This window comes from Neopsephotus bourkii, unplaced genomic scaffold (genome assembly GCF_033783945.1).
Source record: "Neopsephotus bourkii isolate Nb327-2 ecotype Australia unplaced genomic scaffold, CSIRO-AGI_Nbou_v1 NB_234, whole genome shotgun sequence".
Taxonomy (NCBI): Eukaryota; Metazoa; Chordata; class Aves; order Psittaciformes; family Psittacidae; genus Neopsephotus; species Neopsephotus bourkii.
The window spans coordinates 15,611,568-15,631,875 of NW_026900744.1; the positions used below are offsets into that span (position 1 = coordinate 15,611,568).

At 49.7% G+C, this 20,308-nt stretch overlaps 1 protein-coding gene across 4 annotated transcripts in view; it reads right to left on the reverse strand.

Moving 5' to 3' along the window:
• Nucleotides 1–20,308, reverse strand: part of PBX1 (PBX homeobox 1) — a 130,684-nt gene that overhangs the window by 64,772 nt on the left and 45,604 nt on the right. The window contains exon 1 of one of the 4 annotated variants that reach the window (XM_061345586.1): nt 18,611–18,786. The exons of the other annotated variants lie outside the window; for them this stretch is intronic. Within the exon in view, the coding sequence (XP_061201570.1) occupies nt 18,611–18,692 (82 nt within the window). The 5' untranslated portion in view covers nt 18,693–18,786. Of the gene's footprint in view, nt 1–18,610; nt 18,787–20,308 lie in introns of those variants that run through there. 4 annotated transcript variants of the gene reach the window in all.

A 20,308-nucleotide genomic window follows, 5' to 3' on the forward strand; every position in this document is an offset into this window, starting at 1 on the left:
CTGGGGAGCAGCCCTTGGAAAGAAATGTTTGCAAACAGTTCACTGGCTGAGATTGTTTCTGGAACCCGAGCATGTTTGTATGATTAACCCATTTCCTATTTACTTTCGCATGAGGATCTGCTGACAAACAGTTCAAAAAGCTATAAAGTAAAAGCTCAGGGTTTGGGAGCAGGGCTGAAAAACTCTGGAGAGAAGCAATGCCCTGTGGATAGACACAGATAGTTTGGCTGTTTTGTGGAACAACCAAGCATTCCAGATTTGCTGCTGCCAAAGTTCAAGGCTAGAGCCGCACTTGCAGGACCAGCAGCATCTTCCATTCATGCTCACAGCAGAGTCCTCCAACAGCCAGAAATGACAGAAGCAGTGGTGCATAGGGTCAGGGAAATCCATCCTTTCTTGCTTCAAGAAACATAAGATTTTTGGATGGTTTCTGCAGGGAAGAAGGGAACTGAGGAAGCGGAAAATCCTCAAGTTAGAGCAAACACAGCCTTCCTGGGCTCCCCAGGCTCAGAGCCCTGGGCTACCCACAGAGCGGCTGTGGTGCGCACCAGAGGGCAGCAGTGGCAAAGCCACCCACCGCCACCCTGCAATCTGCAACCCAACAACCACCCAGCAGAGGACAAAATGCCCAGTCCCCGCTAAGATATTTCTCACCAGGCACTCATTCGAAAGGGGGAAAGACACAAGAACATAAAATCACCAGCCATTTGATCCCTTTAAAGAAAACTTGGTGCTGCTTACCAGAGTCAGGAGTAGCTGTGTACCAAACCAAAGCCTTTTTTGCTGCTGCTTTGAGGACATCCTCAAATACTGCAAGCTTCACTCAGACACAGATGGCTGCTTGCAAGGGGCTGCTCTGCCACAGTGCTACCCATCAAGGCATGCCTGTCTGGGACTCACAGATGGTCCACCCTCTCAGGCATTTCTAGGATCTGAAAACCCCTGGCGCTACCGCCAAGGGAAGGTAAAGAGGGTTGTAACTGAAATCCATGGGGGAGGCCTGGCATGGAAGCAATGCATCCCTGCATTGCTGTGAGCACTCTTACATCACTGCGAGCACCCCTCCTCCCACAGCCTGCTTGCATGAGGCCACAAGGCCAGCTCAGCTATGGATAGTGCAATGGTACCCCATACGCCCTCACCTCAACCTGTGCACCATCCTCTTGCCATGCTCCTGCCTAAAGCCCACCTCTGGAGATGATAACAGCTAATGAAACCTGTGGCCCATCGATAACGGGAGATCAGGCAAAACAGCGGTGGTGGCAGCAGCAGCCAGGCTGCAGAGCGAGCTGGGATGCATGTAATCAGAAGGGTTATCTAATGCTAGTTTCATTCTAATTGAGTCACTACCATATGTCACCCTGCAATAACAACGCAAGCAGCATGCAACTGAATACATATTTAATTCACATAATGGGTACAACAGTAGAAGTAATCAAGGCAGTTTGCCATAAGCCATAAAGAAGTGTAGCGTGTTCCTATCGAGGAGCAGCCTATGCTCAGGGAGAAGGGGATGGCAGGGGTATTGCTCCACTGAGAAAGCTGCAAAGGAGAGGGGGAACCCCCCAAAACGCACCCTGGCAGGGACTGAAGGCAAAGTGTCCATTCGACGTGAATGGAAATCTATGGTGGAATATTGTCAACGGATCGTTAGCCCCTTCGATATAATTAACAGTAATGGATTTATTGGCAGAAATTTAATGATTTGAATGTTAAATACCGGCCTGGAATTGTGGTGTGCAGTCCAGCCGAGGGGCAGGCGCTTTGTTTCCAGTTTCAAGGAGGACCAAAAAATTGTAAAGCTCAACACAAGCCAGGAAAAGGTACAGCAACAGAGGCAGAGCCAGGCAGCAATGGCTTCCCTGCTCCCAGCGCACCCTCCTCTTCCAGTGGCACCTGACGGCCCCACTCACCACCTTCATTTCCTCCCGCAATGAGAAGATTAATACGATTGAGGACCACTCATCAATATCTTTGGACAGATCAACCGGAGTTTTCATTAAAGCCATATTAATGCTTTTGGATACACAGCTGCGGACAGGTTAGGCTCCAAAACTAAGGCCTAGAGAGGAAAGAAAAGAGGAAAGGAGCAGTATTTGCTCCCAGCCGGGAATTAATGGAGAGCTGGCCGGTTCTCTCATTAGCAGCCTCTCCCACCACCATGTTTTGATGTATATTTCATGAGGATAAACAAACATTCATTTCACTTTGGGAAGGTGCTTGCTGTAATGTATTGGCAGCCTCACCAGCAATGAGGGGACATTAATTTCAATTCTGGTGTTTAAACACTTTGTTGATTCCCAATCATTCATCCCTGGCTCAGCACAGCCCTGACATGGGGAAGCAACGGACAAGCAGAGCCCCAGCCTCACATTTCTGCAGAACCTGCTGGAGTTTATTTGCTATTTAAATGACTTACGAAAGAGGCAGCTCTACCTGGCTGCTTGCATTGGGATGCAGCCTTCAGCCATCCCATGTATGATCAGAGAAAGGCTCCCAGCCTATGTTGGGAAATGACACCCCTGAAGAACACGCTCCGATGAGTATCTGTAGCTATGATGTGTTAGATGTGCACAGGATGTGCTAGAGATGAAAGGAAGACATCTGGAAGATTCCTGGGTCTTTCAGGATTCCTCAGCCTTCACCTCTGTATCCCTGTTAAATAACAGCAGCAGCTCTTTTCCCAGGGGTTGCTGCAGAGCAGTCTCTTAGAGACAGGGAGGATTCTCAGTCCAGCACCAGAAGACAGACCTCACTTAGAAAACAGCTTGCCCAGTCCATAGAGCTTGCCTTGCAAGGACAGGAAACCAGGTGTGTGGTGAGGACGTACCACCTTTCCAAACTACACGCCACTCTGGGGTAACCAGCTTACAGCTTCAACTGCCTGTCGGTATCCTGCACCACTCAACAGTGTTTTGGAGATGCATAGGCCATATGTGAGAAAATGCCCAAAGCATTCCCCACGGAAATGCAGGTATGGATGCAGGTAGCTGTGTCTTCTCTCCATCCCTGGCCCTCGGCTCCCCACATGCACTGCTGAAAAAACAGAGCTGGCAGAAACTGGCACAGTGGAGGAAGCAAGGGAGGCAGGGCCATGGAGAGAGGGGACATCTGGGAGAGGGAAAATGAAAGCAAATATGGCCTGGAAAAGGACATGGGGTCCTGCTGCACAGCAGAGGGGAGCAGGACAGGCTGGAGAAAGTGTGGTGGGAAAGAAAACACCTCGTATTACTGTCACGTGTCTGTAAGAGGTGACGCTGCTTGTGGAAAGCCTTTTTTTTTTTCTTGTAAACAGCTCCTGTGGGTTAAGATGCATGGAAAAAGCAAAACAGGAAAATGATGCCTTTGTGAAACAATGAGATGTTGGTTCTGTGAATGCCAAGTGTTTTGTTTATCCCACCGCTCCCTGAACACACCACCAGCCAACGGGAAGAGAGGAGCTTCACCAGTTCCCCCACTTCCAAAAAAGAGAAAGGTCCCATCAAAAGACTTAAGAAATATTCACCTGAAGAGCCAAGGCAGAGGAGGGCAGGGAGGAAGGTGCTGCACCCTGGGACAGCCAGAGCTGCCCCCTTGTTTTTCCTCCCACTTTATTCTCCTGCTTCTTTTTGTGATCACCAAATATGCAAGACACCCTACATAAAGTAGACTTAAAAGAAGTTACAGTATCTGACACCACATCAACAGCTCTCTGGGAGCACCGCAGAGACATTGTGGTTGCTTTATATTATGAAGCATGCACTGAGACAAAGACACGCTCATACTTATACTCCTATCTAGCACCACATAAATGCAGGCAATGCTACAAAAAACATTTCTTCTTTCAATTTATTTTGTGTGATCTGCTTTGTGGGAATATCGTAGAGGCAGCGGCACTGTCTCCCTTCTCACCTATGCATCTTCTTGTTTCTAAGGGTAAAAAGCTGTTTTAAGAAAAAAACACACTAATGCATAGAAAGGAGCTTAGGAGAGCTGCCATGATCAGAGCCACAAGGCAGTCAAGCACCAAACATCTTGTCTCCAAACACCTTCTCGGGCACGATGCCAAATGAAAGAGGTTTTGTCAATATCAGGTGGCTCAGGAAGCACGACTGTCCCTTGGGTACTGAATGACTAATCCAGCCCATCAGAAGTCTCTTCCTCACCCTTCATCAGAGGCTGATGAAGGTCTATGTCCCTCCCCAAAATTCCCCCCCATGTCTCTGCCTTGACTTGTCCAATGTTTCCAGTAGCATTGCAATGGACATGACTGACCTGACAGCAGCCCGCTTGGAGACGCATCCAGACTTCATGCTGGTTGGATGAAATACATGTTTCCTTGTGGCAGGGTTAAAAACTGCCAAACATCCACTTTCAGCTCCCCACAAGGAACACGTACCATCAGACAAGGTCTCTACCCCAAAAAACTCCTTATCTAAGTAAACTGGCTGAAAAGGCGAAAGGGAGGGAAGGACCCAGTCTGACTTCCATGATTCCAATTGTCCCACTACAGCTCACACATTGACATCTAGCAAAGCCACCCCAACTCCTGAAGCTTCCTTGTCCTCCTGAGGCCACTGGAAAAGAAAGACCCATGGTCTCAAGGCGTATGAAAAATCCCAGAGTCTTCCTCCCTCTGCCCCCCGCCAATGTTCAATAATCCTGTTAAACTGAACCCTAGCTGGATTAATCTCTTTCCCCAGACAAATGGGTGATTATTCAGGCATCACATTGGGATTTTTAGGGTTTGTGAACATTTCTACTGATCTCTTGGCTTCTTTTGTAAATGGCTTTTACAGCTCCCCCGACAGCACACACAATTCAATTCAGTCTCTCTATTAACATTTCAGATACAAATACCTGCTCCCCAGGGCAACCCGCAACAAATATCGGCAGAGATTTGGGGAATCCTTCCCTGCTTCATAACCAGTTTGGTGGCTAGAAAAACCTATAGCTACTCATACTTGTCCTTTATGTCCTCTCCTCTGTAAAGCTTGCTGAGAGAAGCTCTGCAAATACTCAACCCGCACAGCCTAAGGCCAGAGCATTCAAAAATCAGCCTCCTAACCAAGCCTAGTAAAATCCAACACATGCCTCAGGAAGCCCTGGATAAGGAAAATCTTACTGAGGTCAATTTGCCACCCAAAAAGCTGGGTGTAAACACATAATCTGACTCGGAAACACTCAGGCAGGACCATCCCATGGCTGTTGTGCCTCCTGCACAAGAGAATAAATGGAGACTCACTAGGAAAAGCAGTAGGGAAAGCTGAAATGATTGCAAAGATGGTGCTCTGGGGTAGCCTGGGGTAGAAGTGGGTCCTTTTCAACCTAGCTGATTCTGTGATTCAGGTTTCTTGCCTGGATAATAGAAGACAATCACCCACCACACCAGGAAACTGGTCCTGGGTCCCATGTGGTCACATTTTCATCAAGGTCAGTCTCTGTTTTTTCAATAATCAAAGAAAGGATTTGGGACTGGGACACATGGTCCCTACACTGCACAAAGAAACATAACCATGAGGCTCCTTTACTCCCTGGAGCACCTCTTCAACACAGCCACAATCCACATTCGCATTCCTATATATGCAATTACAAGTGTACATATACAGATACACCCATACATACACATACAAACATGCATTTTTGTAAACAGCATGGAACTAGGCAGCATTAAAACACCTTTTCATTCTTTGAAGAGCGTGTTCTTTGAAGTGCTTTTCTGGTTGCTCTCTCCCAACCCCAAATAATGCCATCACACAAAAGCCAACAAGCACTTCTGCGCTGCCCAGATGTTTTTCCCGCATGTCCTTAGCTATATTTCTGTACTTCAGTGACTACAATAAGCTGAAACTAATTTATGGTGTGGCTAGCCCTGTCAAGGCAAGCTGGCTAAGAGAAGCCAGCTGGACCGTGGAGCTACAGAACTGTTCACCAAGCCACAGCCTGCTCTGCTTATCCAAGCCCAGCAAAGCTGCAGGTCTGCAAATGAGTACACTGTGCCCCGGATGCTAGCATGACCCTTCAGCCACCAGCAAAGAGAAGGGGAAGAAATCAGAAGATATATCAGCCCTGCAGCTGGAAGGAAGCACTCAGTGGCATTTGCAGTACTGCCAGCTTCCACTTCAGCAGGAAACTCGTATTTTTGGTCATTTTTTCCCCTCAAAGCTCCAGGAGTCTTGGGAGAGACAAGTCTCACAGCATTCAGCATCAGAAAAGAAAGCAAAACACCGAATAGTGCTGATCCTCATAAAAGACAGCCTCAACAGTGAGGCTTCCCACATTGATTAAGACATCCTTAGAAAACACAAATCAGTACTTCCACCTTCTCTGGGCTATCTGGTTTGTGGCACTCAGGGCATATGAGACACTTCTCGACACTGCTAGTGATCGAGGATGCTTTGTCAGTTCTTGCCCACACTGGGGACCAGGGATGTCAGGGGCAGCCTGGTGAGCTCAATGCTGAGCCAGAGAGGCAGTAATCCTCAGGAGAGTTTCGGAGCATGGGAGGAGAGGGATGCTCTGCAACTCTCAAGAAACCCTTCCCATTCCCTCTGCAGCGAAGTACGGCCTGGGGCACCAAACAGAACAAAAAGACACAAAATCCAGGTGCTCACAGCCTTTCTTTCCTAATCAGGATGGAGATAACCCAGGCAAAATTCCCATTAACCAGCTAACGTGTATAGCAGTGTTTCCCAGTCAGGGCTCCTTGTGGCTAAATAACAGTCTTTATCCCCCAATTTCCCTTCATCATTTGTTATCTTCTTTCAAATCAAGCCAATATTGCCTGAATCCTCAAGTACCAACAGGCTCAGGGGATAAGAAAAAACAACCCACACCCAAAAAAACCAAGTAAGGTGCTTATGCCTCACAAGAAAACTGGTTAATTTTTCCCACCCCTCTCTCTTCTCTTAAACTTCCCCCTTTCCACCCTGGGCCTCCAAACACTTCCTGGACAGCCAGGGATCAGCTCAGACATACTGGCCTGGGGGAGGAAACCCAGCAAGCAAGAAGGCAGATGGGTCACAACACCAGGAAGAAAAAAGCACAGCGCATCAGGATCTCCAGCAGATATATTTCCTGTTCCCCCAGCCCACCTCAAATCAGCCCAGCATCCCTGGGACAAAGATACTTTCACAAAGGACAAGAATCTTTCATAGGAAAGCAGCTAGGGATCACAATGCAAGAGCATCTTTTGTGCAGCATGCTTTTCCCCTCTGCCAGCAGCCCCCTTCAAGCTGATGTGAATGGGCAGGCACATGAGTTCCTGCAGCAAAAATGGGTCTGCAAGGATGCAGAAGAGAGGGGCTGTGGTGAGGGCTTGGCAGACATACATGAAAACAGGAAAACAGAGCACAGCAGTGTTTCACACTCAGGGGGCTCTTCCCCCTCCACATTCATCTAGTGGCAGGGGGATGGCATGGGTGACCAGGCCATGGCCCCATATGGCACTTAAGGTAACTCCACCTGCACCACCACATTATATGGCACCTCCATCACAGATGGAGACCTCCAGCTCCTACAGAAGGCAACGCAAGCTATGACCCAGATGCAGCCATGCTGTTTGCTTCCCAAGTGGGGCCCATCCTGCAGTCCCCAAAGCAGAACAGAAAGAAATTAGCAATTCTTTTTACACACACCTTCCCCCCTCTCTTTCAGTGCTTCCTCTCCCAGGTTCCGCTCCCCCCTTGCTTTCTAACACACTGCCACAGACCCAGGTAAATTGTGTAAGGGCAATTCAGGGGCAACCCAAAAGCAAAGCAGAATGGCTGCAGAGTAGAAAAATAAGGAGACCTCCCCCCCCCCCAAAAAAAAAAAACAAAATGAGAAGAGAGGGGTTTTAAAAAGAGACAGGACTAGGGAAAAAGCAATGGCAGCACAAGGGAAGACGAAGGGAGGGAATTCCTCTGGAAATCATTAATACTCCAGAAACCTTCAGGACTAAACCTGAATACAGACACTTAAGCTCTCAGCTCTGCCATTAACGCTAGGGCCTAAATTATTGATCTTTTGCCTTTATCAGCATAACAGTCACGTCCCGGTATCAAGATCTAACTACACTGCGGTCCCTGTGCTGCAGCCACTGAAATAATTAGGAGAAATTCTCATTAAAGGAGAGTGAAAGGTTCAGAGATGGAGACAGAGGAAAGGGTCTGGGAGGGTGTTTAATGTCTTCCACGGGGTCAAGAGCGCGCTCTGATCAAATCCCTGTGCGGGGCCACGGGATGACAGCTTATCAAAAGGAGAAGTCCAAAGCCTCGGCTGGCCTGCGCCATAGCAGCACCCGCCTGCAGCCACCACCACATGCCGGTGAAAGGGGGAATAAAGGAAGGTAGGGGGAAAAGGCATTAAAAAAATAAAAAGGGGAAAAATTAATAATGGACACGCTGCTGTGGGCTTGTTTGGAGTCTGAAAAATTCAGCCTGGGGAAAGAGAAAGGGTGTGGGGAAGGGAGATGGACACCAGAGACAGCCAGAGGAGGAAGGAGCCCAGCCTGCCCCCCAGGGCACATGGCTCTCGCTATCTATTCTCAGGACTCTGTAAGGAAACCATGAAACAAACAGGGAGAGTGGCAAAACCAGAGCAAAACCACACACACAGCCAAGAGAATGGAGGGAAGAAGCAGGGAGGATGGGGGAAAGCAGCTCAACCTGGCAGCAGCACTGGTCCCAGTCCCAAATGCTGTGGAAAACATAAAAAAAATAAAACCATAAATTTATTAAAGAAAATGCACCCCCCCACCAACCAATCCCTGCAGGAAACACTTCACAAAGCCCAGGGGGCAAAAAAAATCCCAGTCTAGTATGTAGCAGAAAGAAGTTGCTGGAGATTTTGGTGCGATTGGGGAAGGGGTGATGGGAAGATAAGTCAAGTGATGGCCATGAAGGGAGAAGGACAGGGATGAATGTAAAAAGCCTGTTCCCTCCCCCACCGTGCACGCAAAGTTTGCCTATATCTAATGTCAACGCGCTGTAATTTAAAAGAAAAATTCCATTTCACTCAGCTAATCAGAATGGTTAGAGAGACCATTACCACAAACACTGGGAACATCTGAAATTGATTATTTTTTACTTCGTGCAGTTAATGAAATCCTCAAGCGACCGCAGGCGAGTGTGGCGGAGAGGTCTGTGCCCAGCACTGGGAATGGGGAGCGGGACGCAGGTGCCACACCACTGACCTCCCTGCCTAGGGCTGCAGGGAGAGGTGTAGGGCTGCCGGAGCTGAGCTGGGCTCTCTGCCCACCATTTTGTGAAGGCTGGGGATATTTAGCATGGGCGGCACATCCCGTAAGGAGCACCACATCATTAAATGTCTTGTGCTGGTGCAGCGGGGAAGAGAAATGCAGGATGTCACTGCCTGATAGGGAGAAGACTCGGAGGTTATTTATTAGCCGACACTTACCACAAACTGCATTTTCTCCATTTGCATTCAATATGCTGCAGCCAGTTTAGCGCCAGGAAAAGCTGGGTGGGATGGAGGGACTAGCACCCTCACCCTTCCTCTGCTCTCCCCTCCTGCTCTCCACCCATCTCAATCCCTCAAGAGCTCCCCTGATCCTTGCCAGTGCCACTGGAGCCACCTGTCTACTTGCTTGGCATGACCCCATCACACCAAAGAAGCTGTGAGACTTCCCTGTTGATGCTCTCCATCACCACAGTGTAATCAACCAAGCTTTGGGGTCCAGATGCCAAGTCCTGGGGTTCTGCTATGGTCCCCAGAGCTCTACAGTGACCGTTTGGCCACCGATGCAGGACACATCCCTTCTGCAAGGCCATCCAGAACAGCATACCAAAGAGCCCACAGACACTAGGACACTCAGCCTGTTGCTGCCAGGTACCAAAATTCCTTCTTGGAGTGTCACAAGGGCATTCCCGCCTCAGATGCAGGCACACGCAGAGGACCACTCTCCCCTCCATCCCATAGCCACGTCTTCGCCCCTACCTCTGAAAAGTGGCCGAGTGTAATTACGCAGAAAGCTCCTCTGGAGCTATATCAATAAGACAGACGTCTGTTGTATCATTCTCTCTCAGTAAGGCATTTCTTCTCCCCAATTGCTCATATAGAATCATAGCCTAATAGCATGCTATTAACATAATTGCCAACACAACTAGTGTTCCGTGTCTCACAGCCATTTGCTTATTTTGCCATAAAGAATATCAAAAACCAGCCCGAAAACCAGCACCCAGGCTATGCGGCCAAGGGGACCGGTCGCTCAGCTCCACCAGCGGTTTCAGGAGCCAGCAGCACCAGTGGCTGGCCCCAGCTGCAAACCACAGCACCGGCAGCATGCTCCAACCGGGTTTCTGAGCAGACGTGTGCGAAGATCTAAACGGATTCTGCCAGGCGAAATGAAATTCCCATTATTTTTAATTAATCCTTAATTAAAATATATTACTCTGCAGATTCCGCAAATCTCTCTTAATATGCAAATGCGGCCCATTCAAGGATATTTACATATCATTAATTAAAACGGCACATTCTTTCAGTCTAACAAGCTGGGAGCCGTGGCTGTTGCCATACTGGCAAGAAAGCCCAGCCCAGCCCGGCACTGCCACATTCATCCGCGAGAAAGATGTTAAGTGTCATGACAGGGGTGAGAGAGCACAGGATGAGGCTGGGGGAAGGAGACAGCTCTCAAGGTTCTCACCCATCACCAAATGAGGAGTCAAGTCCAAAAGATCCTGATCTGTGGCAGAAGAACCCTGAGTGGTGGATGTGGATGTGGATGCATGATGGCACAGCAGCATCCAGGGAGTAAGGAGAGATGTTTCAGCAGAGCAAGAGGCATGGTTGAGGCTCTGACGGCACTGTCAATGCTCATCCACACACGATGTTTGAAGTCAGACGGTTCCCCATGGCCTTCATGGCCAGGGACATTGTGCTATCTCACCAAGATCTGTCACCAGGGAGTACTCCTGCTCTCCCTCTCTGCCTCAACACCAGACCATAGAGATCTCTGTGCTTCAGAGCTACCAAGACACATAGAATCACGGAATAGTTAGGGTTGGAAAGGACCTTAAGATGATCTAGTTCCAACCCCCTGCCATGGGCAGGGACACCTCACACTAAACCATGTCACCCAAGGCTCTGTCCAACCTGGCCTTGAACACTTTCAAGGATGAAACATTCACAGCTTCCCTGGGCAACCCATTCCAGTGCCTCACCACCCTCACAGTAAATAATTTCCTCCTTATATCCAATCTAAACTTCCCCTATTTAAGTTTTAACATCACCTGCAACAGTAGAGTTGCCAGCACCAAATCCACTATGGGCTGCTTCACATCGAGCAAGACAAACTGCCCCATCTAAAGGGTCAAACCCTACAAGACAAGCCAGTGCTACAGCTTTTCAACAGGTAGAAGCACATAGGTGACGATGAGCTGGCTTGAGGGAGGACAGTTTTCTGTCCCCTAGTAATTTCTTCCTCCATGTCTATCTGTGCCTCCTTCTCCAAGTCATAAAGGACGTGCTCTTTTGGCAGCACTACAAACATGGATACCTGCATGCTCTGTGCCCACAACTCTGACCCCAACTGCCTGTTTAGCACAGCAGGGCTGAGGATCCTGAGATGCCCGTGAATCAAAGCAGAGTCTGAGACAGCCAAGAGGTTAATCACTGCTCCAGCATGAGCCTAATAGCCACAGAGAATTTTTTGGTTTATTGTTCTGGAGAGGCTAAACAAGTAACTGAGTCCAGGTACTCATCAGGCACAAACCCATTACCCCAAAGAGCCATCAGTTTTGCAGAGGCAATGACAACTCTCTGTTATTGCCAACTGACCTGCGTCTTAAGCCTCCCATGGGCTGGTATCAACAGACACATCAAGTACCCAAAAGCCAGCTAGCAGCTCCTTCCCAGAAATGGAAGGCCACCACCAACCAAATAGTATGCATAAGTTCATGGCTCCACCAGTGCCTGAAAAGCAAAGACTGGCCAGACCTCCACAGCAACGTGCCAAAACAGAGTCTTACCTCCCATCACAACCCGGATGTACCACTCCTATAAACCTGGAGGTTTTCATCCTGAAGGACTGATTTCCATGACAGCCCCACTTTCATTGTCACAGTATTGTCACTACGTTCTCCTAGACAGAGCAGGCAGCAGAAATTCAGCCACCAGCTCCTGACACTAGACTGAAAGATATTCTCAACAACAATTAATAAGACCCTGCCATTCTCCAGTGCTTTTCATTGGAGTACTTGAAGTTGCTTGAATGAACTTGTCTCCGCCACACTTCAGAATTGGAGCAAACGTATATCAACCTCTCTGCCCAGAAACTGAGGCACAGGGTAGGGAAACCTGTCCCCTGCCACACAAGAATGTTTACACAGAGCAAATCAAAAGCCACCCAGCTGGGTGAGGGAACTTGTGCTGAGCATTGCGAGGTCTATAACTGTTCACTGCCTGAGTTTGGGAGGGACACCAGCAGAGGAGCGTTTTTACTCTTGACTTGTTCCTTCCCCTGGCAGCTGCCATCAGGCTTTGGCAACAAGGGCAGCCTGATGGGTACACTTTCAGCCTGACCTGATATAGCCACCCCAAAACCCTCAGAGATACCTACATCGCACAGGTACTTGCCATGCAACACCTTCATGCTTTCCCAATATAAAAGAGGCTTTTCAGGTCATATGAGCCTTCGATCTCCCAGGTCTTCCTAAAACGAGATGGTTGCACTACCACCACCCAACTGAGAAGACATGATATGAAGCGGTCAACGCAAGATGACTTGGCTGCATTTCAATGCCTCCTATGGTTGGGAAAAGTGGCAATATCTCTATGTACCAGGGTGATACCCACACTGAGACCATTTTAGGTCACACTTACCCCTTTGTGCTGCACAGGGAGTCATTCCTTCCTCTATTGGGGTGAGTGTTTAACCATAGAAGTGCATCAGAGGGGATGCCTGCTTTTCTTTCTCTTGCCTTGTTTTTCAGGACAGTGCAGGGAAAACATTTCTACTTTATCTCAGACTGCCCTTTCAGCAAGTTTCATAACTTCTTTTCACATCTTCAGTGCCATACTGGTCCAGAGAACTCAACAAGGCCCGTGCAAAACAGGGCAGCTCCAGATGCTGCTGGAGAGGCTTGTCATGCCTCTGCAACATCTTTCATCCCAAGTCCTTCTCAAGAAGCAAGTGGGGTAAGGCAAAGGGGAGGATGCCTCCCTGCTGAGGAAGTGTCTGATGCACCAGGAGCCACAGACAACACCTACCAGTATTGCCTTCCTCACCTACAGGCAGTTTTGGAGACACTTCTACCAACCCCCACCACCACACCACGTTTTCAACCACTTTCAGCAGTTTTCACCCACTTACCAGAAAAGCCTCAAAGCTCCCCAACATCCCCCCAACCTGGAGCATGAGGACACTTAGGTGGACAGCACATCGCAAAGTGCCAAATGGTTGATGAATTATGCCAATTAATACTCCCCTGGCATCTCTTGCAATGAAGAGGTGTTTGAACATTGGTAGTCATGGCCCAGGGCCAGCTGAGGTGATAAAATCGTGCTTCTCTCCACTCTCCCTTTGCAGTTCCAATTGCATGTGAAATTGCTCCTTACCTCCATGCGTACCCATCTGCGTCCTGGCTGCCCACACAGGGTTAAAAGCCACCACCACAAGCCACAGCTCAATTACAGCTTCATGCCCAGCAAGGGCCTCAGGACAGGATGTCACTGGAGGGACCACATGGTCACTTTGTCACCCAGGCTTATTCTCTCCAAGCCAAATCCTCCCAGCAGCATCCATAAGTGGCCCTGAGATGTCAAAACTGGGGTGCAAAAGGGCCCTGGTTTCCCAACATCGTATAAAGATTCATCCCCATTCCCCCTGGATTCTGCTCTCCTCCTCTGTCCCCAGCAGATACTAGGCACTTCTTAGGGTCTCAGCACAGCCTCCAATCAACCCAGTCTGGGTGACAGTGGAAACAAGCACCAGTTGAGGGGGTTGCCCCTCTCTCCCCACTTCTAACACATGCTCTGCCCTGGCACTAATTCCACATTAACATACACAGCTGAAGCAGCCAATGCAATGAAAAGCCCATCCACGAGGAGATAATTATATTACAAAACCATTTTAAATCAGTAAGAGCCAAGACAGATGGGCAAAGGGGGTGGTGGGACAAGCTGCTGTCACTGTGGATGTCCTGCCACAGTTCAGCTACCTCTGAGGGCTGGACTGTTTGGCTCTGGAAGGGACTCCCCAAGCCTCCTGTACCAGGGGCTGGGCAAAACGGAGGTGAGAAACGCTAAAGAAAAGCAAAATGTGTCCCAGAAGAGCATGGCCTTGGAGACGGCAGGGACTTCTGGCACGGCTTTTGGCACCCCAGTTCTCAGGACGGATGGCAGCTCGTTCCAAATTCACCAGCTCCTAGAGATGGGGGATGGCAGCTTTCATCTAAAACCACTTGCGAAATTCATCCCAGCTTGACGGCATAACCCAAGAGAGAGCTGAGAAACAGCCACCTGGCTTTTAAAATGGCACTTGCACACCCACCGCTGTCTCCCACGTGGGCACAACTGAGCAGGGGCAGAGGATGCCAACACGTGCTCTGCTGTGGGGACAACCACAGAGGACATGCCTCCTCCCATGCCAACAGAAGAGGACCCATGGCCATGGACAAAGTCACCACTTCCAGAGCGACAACATATCCAGCCTCAAAGAGAAACCCCATCTGTGAAGGAAACAGCTTAAAAGGAAAATAGCTGAAATAAGGGGAAATCCTAGAACCAAAGGAACCCCTACAACACACGTCCTCCCCTCCTCCTTCTGCGCCTTGTTCTCTCTCTCCTTTCACTGGCCAGGTTTAATATGACACCTTGAGCTTTGGTAACGAGGTGGGGAGAGAAGAGCCACAGCGGAATTCATTAGGCTGAGCACTGCAGTGCCCGCTCTCGGCGCGCTAATGACATCGGAGGATAGGGAAACGAGACAGCCGCCACACTGGATGAAATAAACATGAGCACTGTCAGCCCTGACAGCAAAAGGGACAAAATAAGGCAGGTAGAGACCTTTCCCAAGCCGTGCAATGCAAAGCGACAGCTTCCAAAGCCCCTGCCCGCAGATCCCTTCTGCCCTCTGCTTGGGAAAGGGAAGGATGGACAAGAAGAGGATGAAAAGAAAAGTAGCAATTAAGCCATCCTTTCCTTTATTAAACCACCCTTTCCCAGGCACTCTCACTCCTTTGGTCCCCTTCCACAGCTCAGGAGGAACCTGCAGCACCTCCTTCCAGCCGGCTAGCACAGTCATAAACTCCATGCAGCTGCCCCCAGGGTGGGGGTTTTGGGGATCCTGTCTTTGCCTAGGGTACACCTCTCCCTCCCCCAAACAGCACAGGGAAGGAGGGAGCAGGGAGAGACAAGTATTGTACAAATCCCCCAGGCTCATCACACCAGTGAACAAGCTGGAGGAGACCAAGTTCCAGTGTGCCTCAGGGCTGATACGCAGCACAGGGGCATGCCTGCAGACACAGACGGTGCTCCTGGCATGGTGTGGTGCTATACGAACTCAGCACCACGGCTCTGGCACAACTGCCAAAATGCACCAACTTGATTCAGGAAATACCCAGGCTGCCAGCAATGCTGTACTTTGCTCACTTGCAAAGTTTCATCCCAAGTACATGACTACCCAGGTATGTCAGTCTTACTGAGACGGAATCATTTAAAAGGCAAGTTGCAAAGGGCAGCAAAACCGCAGGCTCTAGGAGGAAACTATCCATCTACATCAGCTCACCCATTTTGATGCTGGACTGCAGGGGCACCGGGTCAGGATGGTGCCAGCCTGCTTCCCTCACAGGATTTGGGCCTGCAGGACCATCAAGCAGTGCTGAGGCCTTCCACTGCATACAAAATGCAAGAGGATGGTTGCAGAACCGCTGCCCACCATCAAGGGGCCAGAGCAGCTGCCCAACTCAGCGTTCAGTGCAGCCCCTGGCACAGCACAGCCCCTATTCCAACTCTAAACACCACTTCCATCACCCTTCCCTCCTAGCTCCTAGTCCCTTCCTGAAGGTACTCTTCAGGACTAGAGTCTTCATTATTTTAGGGCTGGCTCGAGCTGCACAGATGACAAGAGGATCAAAGAAGCAGGCATTACTTGCAGCAGATCAGGAAGAACCACACTCGTTTTTGAGAAACCAGACCTTGGGGAACACAGGGACACTTAACTGACCTGCCCAACATCAACTGTGCCCAATGTTGGGCTGAGCTCAGGGCCCAGCATGGCTCCCCTTTGTGCCTTGCTCTCCTCACCACTACTCCAATTCATCAACCAGTGCAACAGCCGGGTCAGACTTCCTTTCAACACCCCTGATGCACAGCAAGGTAAAATACTTCACAATCCTAGAGCAACTGGCATTACAATCAGACTTTTCCTTTCTCCTCCAAAAGAGACCTCTCCCATCCCTCCACTACAGGAAAAGACTTCTTCCCCCGTGCACCAACACACAGCTCTTGCGCTGTGTTGGTGCACATGGTCAGATCACTTGGATTGACAGACGTCCTCTTTCCATCAGGAATCTGAATTTTCTGCTTGGGTTTGAGGGCAAGTTTTTCTGGCTAGGCAAAGTTTCCAGAAGGCTCTTTTACAGCATCTTCACTCCAGTGCTTTTAGTGCTCCCAGTTGTTGGCACTGCTCCCAGGACACAGCAGCATGCAGCAGGGGAAGGGCATACGAGGGGGGAAAAAGGCAAACTTCTGGAGCACAAGAGCTTCAAGCACTGCTCTTGTATCGGCCCCTAGCCTGTAGCTGACCTGAAGAAGTCACATGTGCACACCTCCCTCAGTTTTCCTACCTATTGAAATAGCCAAACCCTCATCTGGTCCTTTTCTCCTCCTGAGCGAAGGATGGCACTCAAACACACTGCTAGATTTCCTGCATCTTCACCACCCTGATTTTCACCCCAGCAAAGAGCCCCACACATTGATGGGAATATGGGACCCATAATATGGTTTAAATGACCCAAGGCTGTTTTTCCCAAGTCCACTCAAAGGCTAGGAACACTTTCAGGCTCAGCAGTTCACCCTCTGCTCCATCCTCTGCTTTTATTCCCTCCCTCCCACTCTCCCAAGCATCCCTTGAAAGCGAATGGCAATTGAGTTTGTAAGTCCCTATTCATCAAGTAAATTAATTCCTTATGCATAATTCATTTCTTTTGTCAACTTTTCTTTCCCCCAAATGCATCAGTAGTGGAAGCAGCAATGGGAGAATGGGAACACAAGAGGCTTAGAGGAGGAAGAAATAGTCATGTTGTAAACTGACCAGTTTTATGCCCTGCACCAGCCCATCGCTCCAACCCTGGGCTCCCAAAGTGTCCCCATGAAATGCCTGAGGAGGAGAGAGGCCATCACAAAGTCTGAGCTACCAATAAGCAGTCAGTTTGCTGGCGGGACAGAGAAGATCTGTGGGGTGAAAGTTTGTGCTTTATCTATGTTATTGCCCATGACTGGAAGCAGTCAAGCTGAGGATAGCCTCACTGTAGTTGAGCAAATCTCCAGGGATAACTGACAGCCCAAAGAATGGTCCAGGGCTGGAATGCAGCAGGGGCACTATGGAGCCCAGAACACCAAAAGAAGCAGCTCTGAAGGTGTGAAATCACAGGGCTCTGGTCCCTGAATCAAAGGGGGTGGCAAGCCTCCAATCAGACTTTGTGTCCTCCTCATAGCATGTTATGCTGGTCTTGCAGTGCACTGGATGGGGATACCCTTCAACAGCTGTCTTCTCCAGATCCAGAGCAAGCTATCCAGCCTTCACCCTGCATCTTGTCTGTAAGAAGACATCCGTACATCTGGATTGTTTATGGAGGAGAGCCCTGAAGCCATGTCAGAACCTTGCTGACTACAGAAGCTTTGCAGATATGTTTACCTTGCTGGAAGCACAAATCTTGAAGGAGGCCTGAAGCTCACACCTTGTCAGCCCTTGGAAGGACAGCCCAGGAAGAAAAGCCCAATTGCAAAAAGAGTTGGCTGGAGATGAGCTATTGCTGCTCTCAGAGGATTCTGAGCCCCTAGCTCCTCTCAGTGTTACAATTGGGCCCATGCCATCAGCAGGATCCAGTCTTTTATTTCCCTGTAGCTCTCAAGCACAGCAGAAAGAGACTAACTCTCCCTGCCAGTTCCACCTTGCTCTTTTCCAAGGAGAGGAGATCCCAGCTAGCCCTGGCATTAGCACAGCTCAGCTCAGACATGGGGACACCACCACTGAAACTCAGCCTGGAAGCTCTGGGGACACGTGCAATGCCGTTGTCCCAGCAGAACACTGCCAGCCCCAGCAGGATGAGGTACTGCAGCAGCTTGGGTTACAGGGCTCCGTTTACTGCTGACCTATCGACATTTACAGTCACACGCAGCCAGTAACACGCCTTCAGATACCTGACCAAAAAAGACCGTGGCACTTGGCCCGTGCTGCTAATCCCCAAACTTGAGATCACACCCACGTACCATCACTTTGCAACCTGCAAGCTGGGAAACCCCATATAAATAAAGCTTAATTGCTGCTACTCCGACACAGCATATACAGACAAAACGTGTGGTAGCCAAACAAAGAGCAAAGCCCCAGGATTCCCCGACTGCCCGGCTCCTCTGCAGACCAGACCCTCCAGCTGATGTTCAACCCAAGTCAACAGGACCATCGCCTTACCTGCAAACCTGGCATCTTGCATGACTGAATTTCTCCCTCTGCTAGGGAGGAGAAGACATTTGTATAGTGAAGTTGAATTCATTTACTGCTTCTGTGCTCATGACTCTCAGTGGCACTAAAGGGAAAATTAAGTGATGTGCTGAGACGCCACTGCTATCTCTGACTCTGCAGAGAGGACACAGCCCTGGCTGCATCCCACCCCAGCCCACAGAGCAAAAGGCAGCAGTTCCTGCTGTTCCCTGTACTAAATTTGGACAGTAAGTAACGCCACCTTGTCACGGGGGTACAGAGAGTGTTTGCAACGCCCCATTTAGCTCCACTGTACTCCTATCCACAGGCTTCATCAGCATATTTCGGCAGCACTTTGATGGATGAAGATAGATGGGAGAACATCATCCTCGTTGAAATCACTGTTTTATCAAGGTTAAACCATCCTCACGCTGCAACACCTCCCTTTGTTGCTTTGTTTCCAATCACAAAATTAGTGGCAGACATAACGTTCGTTTGCATGGACCCCGTTCCTCCCTGCCCCATTCAGCTCTCCCTTCTTTGGGGTGGGGAGGGAGGGAAGCATGGGGAAACCTCTCCCATGTCCATGCTTAAACCCATCCAGCTCTGTTGGCTCTGGAGACCCATCAAAACCCTAAATCCACATGGATTTCATAAAGTTGCCTTGACATGGCGGGGGCAATGAAAGCGACAGCTATGTCATCCATCAGGGCTCTTCAACAGCTCAACTTCTCCCTTCACCTTGGCACACCACATCCATTGGCACATTTCTGCGGGCTGAGAGCTGAAGCCATGGCGAGCAAATGATGAAGAAGGAAAGCAGGAGGCAGGTAGGCTTTTGGTGGAGCCAGATGGCCTCATGGTGAAGGTACCAAAGGGAACAGGCAGAAGGGCAGAAGCACAATTAATGACCTTTCTCCATTGTCAGCCTGGCTGGATACAAGTGAGAAAGCCTGGGCAATTCGATGGAAATGGCACTGGAGCCAGGGAGGGAGGGAAAGGCCTTTATCTCCAGGTCAGAAGTTCAACCCCAGCCCACATCAGCAGCGACAGAAAGCTGTTGCCTTCTGACACCTCTCTAGCAGCCAGCTGGGCAGGCTGATGGATGTCCCTGTGGCTCCCAGCACCAGCACTCCCTACATCCCCACCTGGCAGCACACGCACGTCTCCTCCAGCTCTTCCTGAGAGACATCCTCTCCACACTCATGGGACATGGCCCACAGCAGCTCTGCTGGGCCACCAGGTAGACTCAGGTACCCCCTGCAAATTCCAAGCACACTCAGGTGCTCTCTATCAAACCTCTTCCACAGAGCCCCTCTGCTGAGGAAGGCTTGGCCCCTTGCCTTGTTTTACCAGAAAGAAGAGATGCATGGCCTTGAGCACCGTCCCTGATGAGCCACCTTGAATCACCCCATTTTTCCAAGATCAGACACTGTATGCTTGTGGTGGAGAAAATCTCATGAAGGGTCAACATGGCCCCAGCACGTCTTCGGAAAAACCATGAGACAAGAAGCCCTTGTGCCTCCAAGTGCTGGTCCCACTGGAAACCCTGGATACCAGGCCCCCAAGTCACCTTGACCCAGATTTCAGAGACATTCTGGGGCTGTCACCCCTGCCTGAGGTGAGGCCCCAACAGAGGAAAGCACCTGTTATCCCTGCAGCCTTAAGCCAGGCACTTGCAGGAGCAAC